The sequence below is a fragment of the Camelus dromedarius genome, chromosome X (assembly GCF_036321535.1).
Source record: "Camelus dromedarius isolate mCamDro1 chromosome X, mCamDro1.pat, whole genome shotgun sequence".
NCBI classification, from domain to species: domain Eukaryota; kingdom Metazoa; phylum Chordata; class Mammalia; order Artiodactyla; family Camelidae; genus Camelus; species Camelus dromedarius.
In genome coordinates, this window is record NC_087472.1 from 108,691,842 (window position 1) to 108,708,947 (window position 17,106).

The 17,106-nt window shown below is 51.0% G+C and overlaps 1 protein-coding gene and 1 long non-coding RNA gene across 2 annotated transcripts in view; one reads left to right on the plus strand and one right to left on the minus strand.

The window, feature by feature from the left end:
• LOC116150832 (uncharacterized) overlaps positions 1-3,499 on the minus strand; it is a 17,993-nt gene extending 14,494 nt beyond the window's left edge. Inside the window, exons 1-3 of the long non-coding RNA XR_004134632.2 lie at positions 3,446-3,499; positions 1,431-2,792; positions 860-990 (exon numbers count right to left, since the gene is read on the minus strand). This is a non-coding gene — a long non-coding RNA (uncharacterized LOC116150832). The remainder of the gene's footprint in view (positions 1-859; positions 991-1,430; positions 2,793-3,445) is intronic.
• The window catches only part of LOC105104255 (G-protein coupled receptor 143), a 24,507-nt gene extending 7,411 nt beyond the window's left edge, over positions 1-17,096 (plus strand). Inside the window, exons 5-9 of the mRNA XM_064482594.1 lie at positions 2,219-2,328; positions 4,464-4,572; positions 5,813-5,930; positions 7,117-7,363; positions 16,672-17,096. Of these exons, the coding sequence (XP_064338664.1) occupies positions 2,219-2,328; positions 4,464-4,572; positions 5,813-5,930; positions 7,117-7,363; positions 16,672-16,766 (679 nt within the window). The 3' untranslated portion in view covers positions 16,767-17,096. The remainder of the gene's footprint in view (positions 1-2,218; positions 2,329-4,463; positions 4,573-5,812; positions 5,931-7,116; positions 7,364-16,671) is intronic.
• The last annotated feature ends 10 nt before the right edge of the window (positions 17,097-17,106 follow it).

Here is a 17,106-nt window from a genome sequence, read left to right on the forward strand (position 1 = left end):
AGCCCGCCCACCCGACTCCCGCCCGCGCGTCCTCCCGCAGGAAAGGCCCGGGCGCCGACCCCGAGCGGGCGCCTTGTGGCCGTTGTGCGGGGCCGCGCGAGGCTGTGCGCAGGGATCCGCGCAGGCGAGACCCGCGCTGACTGCGCTGCTGCGCGTGTCCCGTGCGTGCGGGTCGGTGCCGGTGCCGGTGCCACAGGGCGCCCGCAGCGCCCGGGGCGCGGGGCCTCTTCTCTGCGCGCGCGCGCGCGCCAGGCTCCAGGCGAGACCCCCTCCGGAGTGACGCCGCTTCCTGGCGCCCACTCGTAATCTTTCATTCTTCCAGCCAGCTTCCTCTGCAGCAGCAGGTGACTCGAACAGCCTAAGGACGAGTTCGAGATGCTGGAAGAATCCAAGGGTGGCTCTGAGAGAGCTCATCTTAAGCGTCTGCTGGCTGTGCGTTCTCACTTCTCCATCCTGTGCTCTTCTGAACACGGTTGCTGGGAGACGTGGCCTTTGAAATTGTCTCAGGCATTTCTTCAGGTTGAAAATCCCATCCATGAACTTATTGGTAAAGCCTCTGGGCCCCTCCAAGGTTATATGCTCCAGTTTTCACTGGAAAACTGAAAAACAGGTTGCACACTGTCTCTAGTCTGTGATTTTAGGGCACTGCAGACCAAGGATCAGCATAGCACGGCCCTCAGGCAGATCCGGCCCCCTGCCTGCTTTTGTAAATAAAGTTTTATTGGCACACAGCCGTGCCCATTTGTGTGTGTGCTGGGTACGGCTGCCCTCACACATTGAGTCGTTCTGACAGAGGCAATGAGGACTCTAAAGCCTAAACTATCTACCATCTGTTCCTTTACAGAAAAAGTTTGCTGACCTGTGGTGTAGACCGTGTCTCTCCCTTATGTTTTGATTTCTTGTAGCTGCTCCCTGGGACGTCTCCACACTGGTGTTGCCTTGTCAACAGTGACTCCTCACAGGTCCAAACAGCCTGCTCTCTCCAGGAACCTTAAAAGGACAGGTGTAGAGTTAGCAGATGTAACAGAGGAATGCACTTAATCGGAAAGGGGATTGTTACCACTCACCCCCCCGCCATGGGACGCTGCACCTGGGCACAAGGGAGCCATGGTTGCAGGCTCCCAGGAGCGCCAGGGCCCCCCACGGCCTTGGTGATGCTGCCCCCGGGAAGCACCTTAATCCTCATCCTCTTAGCCCACCACCCGGAGCCCTCGCTTGCCCTAGGCTCCCGCCCTCACTGACGTGTCCTTTGCTTCCCTGCCTCTGAATGTCATCTTTTCTTCCTTTGTTCCCCTGTCTCCCCTTGAGTCCTTCCAGACCACATTGCACTTCCACAGCTGCAGATGAGAACGCCTGGTGGAAAGCCCGCTGCATCACAGGTGGTAGTGTAACCCTCAGGCCATAAGAGATGGGCACTGCGTTTTCCTTACCCTCTCTTCTGCATTCTCCGCCAGGTTTCCCCTACTGGTTTGAGCAGTCCAGGTGTATTCAAACAGGAGTGCTTGAATTTTTATCACCTTCCGTGGCCACGGGGGCTGTTCCCGCCTCTGCTTTTCCCCCTCAGTCTTGGTTTGGGCCCGAGCATCCTCTTTCCCCTTTGCTTTGGATTCTCTCTTCATTTTCCTGTAGATGATGCGTTTGTGCGCTGACAGTTAACACCCCTGGGTGTGGCTCTCTACCACGTCCTACAGTGACAAAGTCCCATGGCCCATCCACAGAAATCTCTCTGAACAGAACCACCCAAGTGATTACCCATCACCATGAGCACAATGTCCTTTGAAATAGGAAGCATGCGTATTTTCCGTAGGTCAAGGACAGACGTTGGGTCTTCTCCATGACATCGGCCAGGCTTAGCCCATCATAAGTGCTCCAAACCTAACTAGTTCACTGAGTGCCTTCGTCTTCCTTGAATTGTGTTTTTTCTTTGAAGAGACCCAGTATGCGGAAGCCACCCTCTCAGAGTCTTTTCCTCTCTCTAGCTTTTCCCAGCAGGGACCTTTAAAATCTCCCCTGTTTACGAGACAGACAGAACTGTGATTGATTCCCTCTATTCTTCTCCAATTTATTGCTGGTCCACAGACGTGAGAGATGAGTCAGATTTCCGCTGGGCAGAGTCAGTGTCCATCTGAGCATCTCCCTCTTCTCTCCGCTTCCCGGTAAGTCGGAGTAGTTCAGGCTGAGCTTTGTTTTTGAGAATGACTTGGCTTCCCTTGCTCAGGTGTGAGAGGGGCCTGGAGCATGCCATCCCCCACTACGTCACCATGTACCTGCCGCTGCTGCTCGTCCTCGTGGCCAACCCCATCCTGTTCCGGAAGACAGTGACTGCAGGTAAATGACAGGCCAGCCCCATCCTGTTCCAGGAGACAGTGACTGCAGGGCAATAACGGGAAAGCCCTCGGGTCGCGATGCCACGGGAAAGGCCCCAGCCCTTGGGCTCAGACAGTTATCTGGGACCGTTGACCTCATTCGTCATCCTCCAGAGACATCCGCAGTGTACAGCTGGGGCAAGTGAGTAGGTTCAGTAAGTGAAAGCGAGCAACGCTACTGAGTCGTGGGCGGTACAGATTCTTTGTCAGCATCTGATAGTGCGAAGCCAGGACCACCGTACTTTCCACTTCCACCTGGGCTCATCCTGGCTGTGCCGTGGCCTGCCCGGAGGCCCCAGAGGTGCCTTGGGAAACTGCAGAGGTGAGGGGAGCAGAAGAAAGGGCAGCCCAGGGGGAGGTCTGGCTGTGGGCCAAGGCGTCGTGGGAGCCTGGTTTCTCCTGTGACGTGTGGGCCAGTGTCTTTCCCTGGTGGGGCAGTGAACAGGAAGGAGCACACAGGAAGTGAGTCAGACGAAGCTGTAAGAACTACAGAAGAGGGAGGCTGTGAGTCTGCGAAGGCCCCTGACAGACCTGGCTGAGGCAGGGGGCTGCACTGCACCCCCCACCCCATCCTCAGGGAAGTGTGGCCTGGAGCAGGTCTCCACCCCCCTCAAGCTGTGTGGCTCCCCCACGTGCAGAAGGATGGAGGGAAACATACCCTAACAGAACGGTCGCTTGAGGGTCAGCTGTTGACTGTAGGACTTTAGAACATGTCAAGTACTGGACCACAGCGTCAAGGGGTGGGAGATCCCTGTGGGTCTCTGGGTCACTCTTTTCATATCACATTAAACACTAGTGTATTGAAGGTAGCTTTTTTTAGAATGAAATCATACAATTTGCAGCAACATGGATGGACCTTGAGATTATCATACTATGTGAAGTCAGAGAAAGACAAATATCATATGATATCATGCACATGTGGAATCTAAATTATTGGCACAAACTTACTTACAAAACAGAAAGAGTCACAGACATAGACAACAAATTTAGCTTACCAAAGGGGAAACCTATAAACTAGAAGTTTGGGATTAGCAGACACACACCACTATATATAAAATGGATAAACAATAAGAACTTACCATATAGCACAGGAAACTAACTTCAGTATCTTGTAATAACCTATAATGAAAAAGAATATGAAAAAGAATAAACGTATGTATAAGTGAATCACTATTCTGTATGCCAGAAACGAACACAACATTGTAAATAATCTATACTTCAATTAAAAAACATAGCTTTTTTAAAAAAACAAAGTTGCTGATTCGATTGCATCAAACAAATAAAAACGACTTACAGAAAAAAGACTGGAAAGAAATACACTAAGATGCTGACGCTGGTTGTCTCTGGGTAGACCATAGACCATTCATTCTTTTCTAAACTGTTTTATATTTTCCAACTTCTTTACAAGGAGAAATGCTAAATCTTTTCAACATTTAGAAAAAGCAAGCTTGCGTTATTTTTATAAGGAAAAATCTAAAGCATTAAAAATATGATTCCCAGAGGGAGGGTATATCTCAGTGGGAGAGTGTGTGCTTAGCATGCATGAGGCCCTGGTTCAATCCCTAGTACCTCCATTAAAAAAATACATAAATAAATAAACAGACCTAATTATCTCCCTCTCCCACCGAAAAAAAAAATATATATATACACACCACACACACAAAATATACATATGCGTTTATATGTGTATGTATATATATGTACATGTATATATGTATATATACACGCACACATATTTATACAGTCCCTGTACTAGTATCATCCTGGTAAAATCTGGAGTTTAATTGCTAGTATGGTAGCAGTGCTAATTTCTTCATGGCGATCAGGCTGACTGTGGTTGTGTAAGATGCTACCTTTGGGGTGAAGCTGGGTGTAGGTAGACAGGAACTCTCTGTACTATCTTTGCAAATCTTATGTAAATCTAAAGTGATTTCAAAGTAAACATTTAAAAAATGTCTATCCCCTCGAGGCTCTGAGAACTCCCAGGCAGAAGCTGTGAGGAAGGCATGGCGTGTCCGGCGGGGCTTCAGGCTCTCCTGGCTCTGCCTGTGGGGGGGTAGGTAAGGAGCCTCACGTGTAGTCCCCCTCTTTTCACAGTGGCCTCCTTGCTGAAAGGAAGACAAGGCATCTACACAGAGAGCGAGAGACGGATGGGAGCGGTGATCAAGACCCGGTTTTTCAAAATCATGCTGGTTTTCATTATTTGGTAATCTTTTTTCTTCTTCTTCTTCTTCTTTTTTTTTTTTTAAACTGTCCCTGGGAAGGGATATGCAAACCACTTGTCATTTGCTTTCCTGAGTGTGAGCTGAAAGTTCCAAAGGGAAGAGTCTTTGGAAAGGAAATCTTTGAAACTGCTAGGTGCCCTTGGAGGAAGTGCATGCCAGACAGGAAGGCAAGTCTACAATCGTGCACTCCTGGAGAGATATTCAGATCGACTCAAATTGGAGGAAGAAGCCCTTAGAACAAGAAGTCCTGGGTTTAGTTTTGATACATCCCAGCCATACGCATGCGGTGTTTTGTCCCTTGCTGGGTGCACTTTGAGATCAGTGCTCCATCGTGCCTTGTAAATCCACCCATTTGCATCAGTCTTGACACCAATTCCTGTGTCTGATGAGCTAGGAGGGCAGGGGCACGGCCTTGGTGTGATGACTCACTGCCCGGTCAAGAAGGGCAGGGAGCAACCTTCCTCTCCTACGCTCTCCTCCCCCACTGCTGTTCTGACCCAGTGTTTCAGGTGGATGCGTTGGGCAGAGACCAGTGCAAAATACACTGGAATCAGAAAACACTTTGCTGCGGTGAAGCGATGCTTTGCCGGACAGGGCGCGCCTTTGTAGTGTTACTAATTAACCTGATGTGAGGAGGTCGGTTTGAATATCCTCCCAGAAGAGACATAAGTTACCTCCCTCTAAAAATACACCAAGCTTGCCATTTCAAACTTCCCTGGCCTCCCGGCAATAACCTCAAAACATTCGAACTTAGAATGTCAAGGTAAGATTTGTTTTGGCCTTCATCAAAACGTCAGGTTGCTCTTCAAACAAATAGTGAATTCTGGGTTATTGGGTATGCGCTGGAACCTTACCCCGGATGTCACGTTGTGCGTTACCATCGGGAGGATTTGTCCGTCTCTGCTTTAGATGGACAGGAATGGCATCTCTTACACTAAATTCTTGGCATGCTGGTTCCCCCTTCCTGCTGAAGCAGTCACCCTTCCAGGACTTTTAGATCTTGGTAGACATGTTCCTGACCCCTAGCATTAGAAATGAATTCTGTGGGGGAGGGTGTAGCTCAGTGGTAGACTAGCATGCAGGAGGTCCTGGGTTCAATCCCCAGTCCCTCCATTAAAGAAGTAAACAAACAAATAAATAAACAAACCTAATTATGATCGCCCCCCCCCCCAAATTCTGATGCAAGTTCTTTTCACCTCTCGGCCATTTTCTTTCTAACAGTTGGTTGTCAAATATCATCAATGAAAGCCTTTTATTCTATCTTGAAATGCAACCAGATATCAATGGAGGCTCTTTGAAACAGGTCAGGAATGCAGCCAAGACCACGTGGTTCATTATGGTAGGTCAATCTTGATTTAAAATTTTCTTCTTGGAAAAAAAAAACAACCAGAAGGAATAAAAGCCACTCAGAAGTATGATGTATCTGTTACTTAAATATGTAGTGAGTTGAACAGGTTCCTGGGCTGCCTATCTCTGGCCTTGGTCCCCAGGCTAGCTTGATTCATTCAGTGTGGGGTTGCTATAAAGTGGGTATGACTCTGGTCAATCAATTTGGCAAGTGTATCACACCTTGGACTCAAAATATCAGTGAATTTATCTTGAAAAAAATATTTCAGACTGAAGAAACCATAGGAATGAAGATAATCCTTACTATCCATAATCATAAAGCATTATAGACAACCCAAGTCTTTAAAAAAACAAGAATGGCTAAGTAAATTATGGTCTTTGATACTGATAGAATGTTATGCAGATGTGAAAAATGACAATAATGAAATCTCTAGCATTAAGTGAAAAATTCAGGATTGAAAACCTATACTAATGGCAACTACCTAATAACACATATGTGAAAAAATGTTGGGTAGAAATACACAAAATGCTAATGAAGTGGAAAGACCACGGGTAGATGACGCCGTCTTTTCACTGTCCTGCGTTTCCAATAGGAAAGTCCCTATGTCAGCTGCCACTGGGGAGGCCACCCTTCCCCACACAGAATTCGTATTTACACTGCATCAGGGTCTGGGAAATCTGATTCACGGGGACTCTGAGATCAGACAGCGTTAACTGCCCCCGTCCTTGTCCTGTGGTTCCTTTGGTTCACTTCCTGTGCAAGACCACACGGAGCGGGAGGAAGGTTCCCTCAACTCACTGTTGGCCTCTGGAGCCTTTGTGACATGACGGTCCGCCCTGGGAGCACGAGGTGGCCGGCCCGGGTCTCTGCAGGACAGCGCAGCCTCCCTGGCAGAGGCGCAGACGGCGCTGGTTCGGTGGCCCCGTGCAACTCTCCCTTCCCTCCCTGGTGGGCCTGCTGCCAACTCCAGTCCCTCCTCCCCCCCCCCCCCCCCCCATTTTCAGGCGCCTTTGGAGGCCCAGCACCTCCAGGCGATCTTTGTCTCGCCGCACTCCAGCCAGTGGGCCCCAACCCCGCGCGGAGCCCCACGGACCTCAGGCACCTCCCTGCGCGCACCCGATGCCCTGCCTCCCACCTCCCTGCGCTGACCCTCCCCGTCTCTTTGTCCCCCTCGCAGGGGATCCTGAATCCAGCCCAAGGGTTCCTCTTGTCCCTGGCCTTCTACGGCTGGAAAGGGTGCAGCCTGGATTTCCAGGCTCCCAGGAAGGAGATCAAGTGGGAGTCGGTGACCACCTCGGCCGCCGAGCGGCCCCAGCCGTCCCCGGGGGGCTCCCGCGAGCCCCGGGGAGGCCCCGTGCGCACGAAAGTGGTGCGAGCGGGCGGCGGGCACACCTCCGACGAGGCCCTGAGCATGCTGTCTGAAGGTAAGAGCCCTCGCCCGGGCGGGCGGGCGGGCGGCGGAGCCCCCGGGCCCCCTGCAAATGCGCCGGCGGACAACCGGGCGGCGCTGCTGGTGCGCAGGAGCTCCGACCGCGTGGGTCCAGTGAGTGCGCGCGTCCCCGCGAAGGCGCAGCTCCGCGCCCACCGGCGCCGAGCCCGCACTCGTCCCATAGCCGCTGCTCGTGCGCGTCCCCGCCCTCCCGGCCTTCCCCGCGGAGGCACCCGAGCCTCGCGTTCATCATGGCTGGCTCCTCCGGGGCTGCCTGGCATTTTGCCTGCGAGATAACCTGTCCCTACAAACCCGGCAGTAACACTGGCTGTTAGAGTGGACCTGGCCTCTGTAGCTGGTCCGTGCGCTTTGGTGGTCTGGCTCCCTCGGGGGCATTTAAGACGAAACGCCGGTCACTCAGTGCTGGTTCTCCCAATCTGTCCTTTCCCGCCAACACTAGCACTGCGGTCTTCAAGCTGCGCTCTTTTTAAACTCCTGTCCATCGTATGTGGGGTTGTGTCCGTTAACCCAGCTGATACAGAGGAAGAACGTATCAGTTCAAGGTCCAAATAATGTTTCTCTGAAGACTGCCATTTACTAAGCCTATTACATATATTTCATACCTGTATATTCATGTAGGTCTGTGTGTGTGTATGTGTACACACATATATATACACACACAAATAAATCTGAGGGAGGGTATAGGTCAGCGGTAGAGTGTGATTAGCATGCAGGAGGTCCTGGGTTCAATCCCCAGCACCTCCATTAAAATAAATAAGTAAATAAACCTAGTTACCTCTACACCACCACCACCACTACCACCAAAAACCCCTGTAAAAATAAGTAAGTCTATTAGATGTAGTTTCCATGAAACATGCTATAACCTATGATTTGTCACTTGCTCTGTATTCTGCGTTTCCTATTACAGAAAGCTCATTTATATTCTCATCAAGTACGTAGCGAGAGAATAATAACCAGACCTATGGTCCTTATTCCTAATGAAAGATCAGTGACTGTCATGGTTATGATAGCTGATTAATCAGATTTTATCCCCTTGAAAGATTCTTCCTGAGTAAACCTTTTGCCGTTAGCTCTGAGTAACAAGACGTAAAGTTCTTTAGAGGAAGAGAGTGCATGTTTGCAGGGCCCTCCTCTGGGCATCAGGGGTGGATCCCCACAAATGCCGCTTGTGGAGGAGGCCACCTGGCCCCGCCTTCTGTCCCCACTGAGGCCCCGAAGCCCCTCCCTCTTCCCACTTATTACACTCGGGCTGGTCGAAAACACCTTTAAGCAGAAGGCAGGTCCACCGCCACTGTCACTGTTCAGCGGATATACGTCCTGCACGTGTAGCTCATGCTTCACCATTGCAAATGGTGCCCAACAGCTGTTTGTAATACTGGTGTTAAATTACACACTTTTGATGGAAAATTCTAGCAGCTCATGGTTCCAAAAGGCCTAAGAGTAATTAATGATAAGATTTAAAGAATTCTTAGTCACATAGGAGTTAGGGTAGCATGTCTAATACATCTCAAAAGAGCTTAGATTGTCTTAAACATTTTCTTACTAAGATTTCATTGGTAAGCACCTTCTCTGAATAACAGCAGTGTTTGTGAAGCTTATGAGAAGCGAGATGATGTGCGATCTGAGGAAGGGACCGAGCTCTGCAAGAGCTCACGGTAACCTCAAGGGAGGGCGTGTGCCTCTGGGCACCGGACCACTCATCTCTGCCTCCTCCAAGAGAGCTGGGGACAAGCTCTTCTGGCAAATCTCCCTTAGTATTTCTTGACCTCTAGTCGGGTGCTAGCGACGTGATTCCTGTGAGATTAAATAGATCCGTGTGCTGTTTATCTAAATGGTGCTGTCACACAATGGGCATTTAATAAATGCTAACTCTAGTAAGGATGAGTAAATAATAGTACATATCATCATTTGAGGGGGACAAGGGAGCACATGTCAGCGAGGAACAGAATTAAAAGGCCATGAAAATTTCCAGTTTGCATCTAAAACACCAAGGCAAAGCCATCCGGGCTAACGGAAGTCAGCCCAGGGCAGGACAACCCCTGCACAGCAGACGCCTGCTATTTAGCCGCAGGCAGTGCACTGCTGCCAGGACCCAGAGGAACGGACAGCCTTGTCTCCTAAAGTGACAGTCTTGGAAATGAGACATGGCTGGCTACATCTTGGGTTGCCTCCTTTCTCCTCCTTTCCAGCCACTCTAATTTTCATCTCTTTAGTGAAGGTACAGGGCTGTTCATAACACGGAAAATACTGTTCCATGCGGGAGAAAAGTCCAGAGATACAAACTCAAAGCATAAAACACAGTTAGGCTTCTTCCCATTGGCATTGCTAAGATGAAGCCTGACATGTTTATCAGATCCTAAAGCTCCTGCTACTTTTGGGATTCACTCCAAGGCCAGCAGACTTACACTGAGCTCCCATTATTAAGTATCTGATGCGATGTCTGGCACTTACTAGGCACTTAACATAAATTAACTGAATTTGAACTTCAACAAATATTCATTGAGCATCTGCAATGTGGTCAACACCATTTTAGCCGGGGGGCAGGGCGGGGAGGGGGGTTGTGAGTGTCCCTGAGAAGTATCATGTATGAAACTTACAAATAAGTAATGACCTTACTATCTATCTTTTATTCTAAAAAGTCTGAAGTGTTAAAGGGACACAGCAAAGGCAGAGACGGCATTGTTTTTTGGTGCATGGTTGAGTCTGTGGAGGAGGTGATTTTCAAACTGGGTCTTGGACCACAGAAGAGGAGGAAGCCCAGGGAGGACCCTGTGTGGAGGCACAGAGCAGAACGTTTGTGCATTTGTTTGAAGGTGGCCACTCGTGGGGTTTGTGGGAAGCTGGCGAGGCAGGCTGGGAGCAGATGATGAAGGGTTCTCATGAATCTGTATACTGAGGAGTTTGCGGTTTACCTCGCGGCCAGTGAGAGTCCGGTTAAGGTTTTTAAGAGGAGAGATCCACTCAGATGTGCTTGTAGGACTAGCCCAGTGAGTAAGTGTGGGAGAACTGATGTGGTGATGCTTCATGACCATGGCAACAGTTAACGTTGAGGAGATCTGTGTATAACCCCTTACGACAACTTTGTTCAAAATACCACCTTTGTAGGGAATTAGAATGTCCCTTGCGACTAAAAGTCAACAAAAAAGACACTTCTCACAAATGAACAAATACCTGCTTGATTTTCATCTTATGAACACCAGAAAACCTGAAACTATTATTTCCTCACCCAGGAGCATTCGGAAGCTTAGTGTCAGGTCTCCCGCCCTCCCTTAACCAGGACACTTTACTCTGCTCACGCGGGTAAAGATCAGGATCTGATGATACGTCAGTCTTACCATTAGCTTCAAAGTGGGGAGGGTGGGGGTTGTATCTCTCAGGGGATCGGCTCCCCTGCTCCTCCAAGGTCGCCCAGGATCCCGTTACCCCACCCCCACCCCGTGGGAAGGGGCGTGGCTCCGGCGGGGGGCGGGGCCACGATGGGGCATGGGTTGTGCCCTGGGGAGGGGTGCCCGGAGGAGCACAGAAGCCTGCCTCAGTGTGGACGGGTGGAGGGGCCACAAAGGGGGCATGTCGTAGGCAGGGGCCTGGGTGGGAGGGTGTGGACGTGTGGGCCTTTCCTGGCCGTGGGCAAGGGGAGGGGCATGGCCACAGGGTCCGTGGACAAGATGCATGTGGGACGTAAGGGCTGCGGCCAGTGGGCAGGGCTGAGACGTGCGGCGTGCGGGGGACCGAGCAGGTTGTGCTGGGAACGGAGCACAGGTAGCGTGCTCCCAGGCAGGAGGCCTGCGGCCTATTCAGAACCTAGTGGATGGGCTGAGTGGGGGCACCGCGTCTCTCCCTCGTGCCTGTGCTCTCCCACGACTGTCCTTCCCGCAGTACTCCTGTTCCCTCTGGGTTCTGCCTCACCCGCAATTCTCCGCCTCTCCCACAGTTCCCCTTCCTCTACCCTCACCCTCACCCCGTTCTTCCCACAGCGCGCCTGTCTGTCCGAAAGTCCCTGTGTCTCCCACCATACATTACTTCTCCCGCAATACCCTGCTTCTCCCGTAACGCCTTGTTGTTTGCACAATTCCATGTTTCTTCTGGATTCCTCTCTCCCTTGAGCCCTTGTCTTGCCTGCAATTCCTGTTCTCTCCCACAACACCCATTTCTCTCAAATCCCCAGGATTCCCCATTCCTCCCACAACTGTATTCTTCCTCGTCTCTCATAGACCTCTCTTCGGCAATTCTGTTTTCAACCAAACCCATCTTTCCTATAATACTGTTTCTGCCAGGTTCTCTGTCCGCACCCCCGACCCCATGCCTTCTATTTCGCAAGTATTCCCCCGCCACTTCTGCATTCTCCCCCATAATCCCTCCCTTCTGCTACACTCTCTGCTGTACTCTCTTTCTCCCACAGTTCCGCAGTTGCCTCAAGTTACCCCCATGTCCCGCAGTTCCCCATCTTTCTCACAGTTCCCTCTCTGTCCCGTAATTCTACATTTTCTCCCACAACCCCTTGCCTTTTCCACAATTCTCCACTTCTACATTCTCCACTTCTACATTCTCCATATACACTCTACATTACCCCACAATACACTCTGGGTACCATAATTTTCCATCCTATCCCACACTCCCTTCTCTTTCCCACAGTGCTCTATTTCTCCCAATACCCACCACTTCTACTGCAGTTACACACGTGCCACACAAGTCCACGCCTCCCACAATTCCATATTCTCTACAATAAGCCACCACACATCCCAAAATTCCTCATTTTCTCACACAATTTCATGTCACCCACTGTTCCATATTCTCTCCCACATTCCCTTGTCTTCCCACAATTCCTTGTTTCTCCCTGAAGTCTCTATTTGCTCACACAATTCTGCTTTCCCACTGTTCTCAGTTCTTTGTTGTGAGCTCAATCACCATTTTATTTTCCAGGATTGTTTTCTGAAACTATTTATCCTACAGTCCTCTGTTCTTCCAGTAATTTCTTTTCCAGAAATGCCTCTTCATATCAAAATTCCACACTTCTCCCAAAAGCTGCGACAACTCCCATAGTTCCTCATTCTCTGCCACAAGTGCCACTCTTCCCACTATTCTTCATTCTGTGCCTCAAATTGCCACACCTCCCACCATTCCTCATTCTCTGCCACAAGCTTCCACACCTCCCACCATTCCTCATTCTGTGACACAAGTTGCCACTCCTCCCACAATTCCTCGTTCTCTGCCACTAGCTGTCACACCTCCCACCATTCCTCATTCTCTGCCACTGTCACACCTCCCACCATTCCTCACTGTGTACCACAAGTGTCACACCTCCCACAACTCCTCATTCTGTGTCTCAAATTGCCACACCTCCCACAGTTCCATATACTCTGCCACAAGTGCCACTCCTCCCACTATTCTTCATTCTGTGCCTCAAATTGCCACACCTCCCACAATTCCTCATTCTCTGCCACTAGCTGCCACACCTCCCACAATTCTTCATTCTGTATGACAAGTGCCACACCTCCCACAATTCCTCATTCTCTGCCACAAGTTGCCACACTTCCCACCATTCCTCATTCTGTGCCACAAGTTGCCACACCTCCCACCATTCCTGATTCTGTGCCACAAGTGTCACACCTCCCACAATTCCTCAGTCTTTGCCACAAGTTGCCTCACCTCCCACCATTCCTCATTCTTTGCCACAAGTTGCCTCACCTCCCACCATTCCTCATTCTTTGCTACAAGTTGCCATACCTCCCACCATTCCTCATGTTTCCACACCTTCCACAATTCCTCGTTGTCTACCACTAGCTGTCACAACTCCAACAATTCTTCATTCTGTGCCACAAGCTGCGACACCTTCTACAATTCCTTTCTCTGCCGCAATTGCCTCACTTCCCACCATTCCTCATTCTGTGCCACAAGCTTCCACACCTCCCACCATTCATCATTCTGTGCCACTAGTTGTCACACCTCCCACCATTCCTCATTCTGTGCCACAAGGTCCCACTCCTCCCACAAATCCTCATTGTCTGCCAGGCTGCCACACCTCCCTGAATCCCTCATTCTCTGCCACAACCTGCCACAACTCACAATTCTTTATGTCTCCCACTATTCCTCATTCTGTGCCACAGGTTGCCATGTCTCCTGCAATTCCTCATTCTCTGCCACTAGGTGTCACACCTCCCAGAATTTCTCGTCTCCCACAATTCCTCATTCTGTGCCACTAGCTGCCACACCTCCCACTATTCCATACACTCTGACACATGCCACCACACCTTCCACAATTCCTCATTCTCTGCCCCCAGCTGTCACACCTCCCACAATTCCTGTTTACCACCATTCCTCATTCTCTGCATGAAGATATCACACCTCCCCTTTCTCTTACAGCCCCATATCTTCCCTACAAATCCCTACTTCTCCCAGAGTTTCATACCCTCCCATAATTCCGTCTCTCCCACAATTCTCTGTTGCGTAATTCTCCATTCTCTCCCAGAATTCCTCAGTCTGTCCCATCCCTTTTCTTTCCCAGTGTTCCATTTTCTCCCACAATTCTGGATTCTTCATCGTCTCTAACTAATCTGTTTTCTTCTATGATTCTGTTTATCACATTCCATCTCTCCCCACATTTTCTCTCCTACACGTATTTGTCTTCCACCATAACTCCTTCTCTCTCACAGTTCCTTATTCTCTCCAGAATCCCCATTCTTTCTCACAATTTTGTTTTCCCCATCATCCTTTGCCTCCCCACAACTTTCTCTTCTCTCCCAATTTCTACTCTCCCTTGACTCCCTGCCTCTCATTATTCTGTCCTCCCCACACGCCATTCTGCCTTTTCCCACAATTCTTGTTTCTTAACCCAAATCCTCTGTTCTGTCCCATGCTTCCCTATTATCTTCCACATTCCTCTGTTCTTTCATCCATCTTGCTCTTGGTCTTCTATGGTTCTCTGTGCTGTCACTTGCCCTCCTCGTAACACCAGGTGGCCCCCGGTTGTACTTGCTAGGAGAGTGCGGGAGAGAACACAGCCTGGGCCTCCGACTCGGGGGGGGGGGGGGGCTAGATCAAATTCAACACCTTGAAGGGCAGCCAGGCCCAGGTGGCATATGTTCTCTGTGGCTCATGCTCCGAGTCCCCTGGTTGGGGTTCCCGATTTAAGAGATCCAAGAACAATAGCTGAGGCACAGGAGACAGCCAACATGCCTTCCCACCTGTTAGATCTCCATGGGGCCAGGAATTTCCCAAGAACCTCCCTAGCTTGCAAAGCTCCTTCTAGGGAGTTGTTAGGAAGGGGCTTGGCCCTTGGCGCCGTGAGGTCGCCAGCATCTGCCTCTCCTGCAAGGACACTTGTCGGGCACTCACACTGCACCAGTAGAGGATTAGCCCACACACCCCACCAGCAGCCTCGCCAAGTCAGCTTCTGGGAGACTTGCTCCGCCTGCACATTCTCTCTTTGAGGAGACCCATGAGACCAGAACAGAAAACCCCTGGAAAGGCATGCCTGCCAGAAAGCCCAGGGTGGCAAGCAGCCAGCCAACTCGGCGTGGGTGGGGCTGGCAGTTGCTCAGGCACAAAGGGAATCTCCGTGGAGCCCCAGGGGGAGGGTGAAGGAGGCAGGAACTCTGGGAAAGCCACAGGGTACAGAGCGTGTCCCCAAGTGTGAGGTCATGGGCTGGGCAGGCTCCTCAGCCCAGACCTTGATCCCACCCCCCTCCCCCCTACTGTGACATACCAGCACAGAGTCTTTCTACAACAACTACAGAAATCGCACACAAGTTCCCATGAGCCCAGGACATCTTCATAAACAGGGGGTGACCCTGTGAGAACCAAGCCACCAGCACCCCCAGCAGGAACCTGGTTCCAGAACTGGAAGTGTTTTCTCGAAGCTGTCCCAGCTGGGGCCTGGGCTCCAGGCAGAGCAGGGTCACTGCTCAGCAAAGGGTCTGCGCCTGCCACCCTGCTCGGCGACCCAAACGCTCTTCAGGGTCTGGCTGCAGGGTCCGTGGCCACAAGGTCTGTCCTTCCCCAACTTCTAAATTCCTTTACCCTCTCTTCGTGGGTGCATCACACCTGGTCTGAGTTACTTGGACCTCCGTTCTCCCAGACTCATCTTAATCCTGCCCTGGGAGAAAACTTGGAGCGCCTCTCCCCTACACAGGCCACTGAGGGGGGGGGGCAGTGGTGGTGGGACACTGCAGCCCCAGACTTGCTTTTTCTTGGTAACATCGTCACCTCCTCCTGCAACTCAGGCTGCCCCAGGCATTTCCAAGCACAATTCATCACCCCCTCTGGCCCATACAATGCTGGCATTCTCGTTCCTTCCCTAAGTGTCCTCCAAAACTCTGCCTGCATCTCTTTCTAAGTTGTGCTTGTTCTTGCCATTCTTTAAACATTAGACTCAATTCATGCTCCGAGGTACCTGTGCTGCATCCAGCTGGTGTCAAGTCAGTGACCCCACTGCACTTTTCCAGTCAACATCTGTTGATCGGGCCTATTGGTGGAGGGAGTTTGGTATTTGGAGATTTTCATGAGGGACGGTCACTGGCCCCATGTGCTTCGTTGAAAAGGCCACCACCTTTCTCTGCGTCTTCCAGCTCTGTTTCCGACACACTTGCTGGGCGGCTGCACAGCAAGTTCTTCATCCACCACTAGGGGGCAGAGGAGGGCAGGCTTGGATCAGTGATTTAGCCCCGGTCCACGTTGTGCTGAGCAGTGATACAGACTAAGGAATCCCTGGAACTGACTTGGACTCATAACCTGGCATATGGCAGACATGCCTGAATATCAGCTGAATAAAAGAACAATTCTGACCTCTGTCCCAAAGGATTCCCACAGGTTCTGAAGGACGGTGTGTCACTGGGATGGTTAAACAGACCTTGCACAATTACTCTTCCCGCAGGAGTGGTGTTTGCTTTCATTCTACTGGTTGTTACCGACTTCCCCCTTCCCAAACCGTGTGGCATCATCCACGAAAGGGCAATTCTTAGTTATACTAAGAGATGCCCTTTGGACTCCGGCGCTTCCCCGGGTGAACGGGGGCGGTTTCCATGTGATCCGCAGCACTCACGTGGTGTGGCTGAGACCCAGCGGGGTGGTTCGGAGGAGGGGAGGTGGAAGAATGCAGGATCGTTCAGTCACCCTAGATGGCTCTGTAGGATTTGTTTTATCCTTTGGTGAAATGAAAGTATCACGTAATACGAACTATATGTGAAAGTATCATGTAACTTAAGAAAATACACGTTTGTGATGCTTGTGAAAGACCTGCCAGGACGTGGAAACCATCCCACGGCGGGTCTCTCCTTCCCTTTCCAGGTTCCGACGCCAGCACAGCTGAAATCCATGTTACAAGTGCGTCCCGCAGCGGAAACGAGGTTGGACCTATTGCAAAGCCCCGGGGAGACCTGTGAGAGGACGCGACGGGGCCCACACCTCGCATTCCTCAGGCTCCACGCTCCTCGCGCCTCAGAGCCGTGTTCTCGCCTTGCGGTCACCGCGGCCCCGGGGTGTAGTCCCCCCAGATCTCACTCTCGTCGTCCCGTTAGGGCGGATTCCCGCGGATCCCCTGTGTGAGGAGAGGTGACCCGTGAGTGCGCGCTGGGGGTGGGAGGAGGAAGAGTCCTGGACCAGGCTCTCCGCAGCTCCTGTCGTCTCCGTGGACGCGGGTTTTTCTGGTCCGCCTGTAACGTGAACGCCAGATCCAAGTCCTTGGGAAAGTGAATAAAGTAGTTGTGCCTGAGCGCCCAGCCT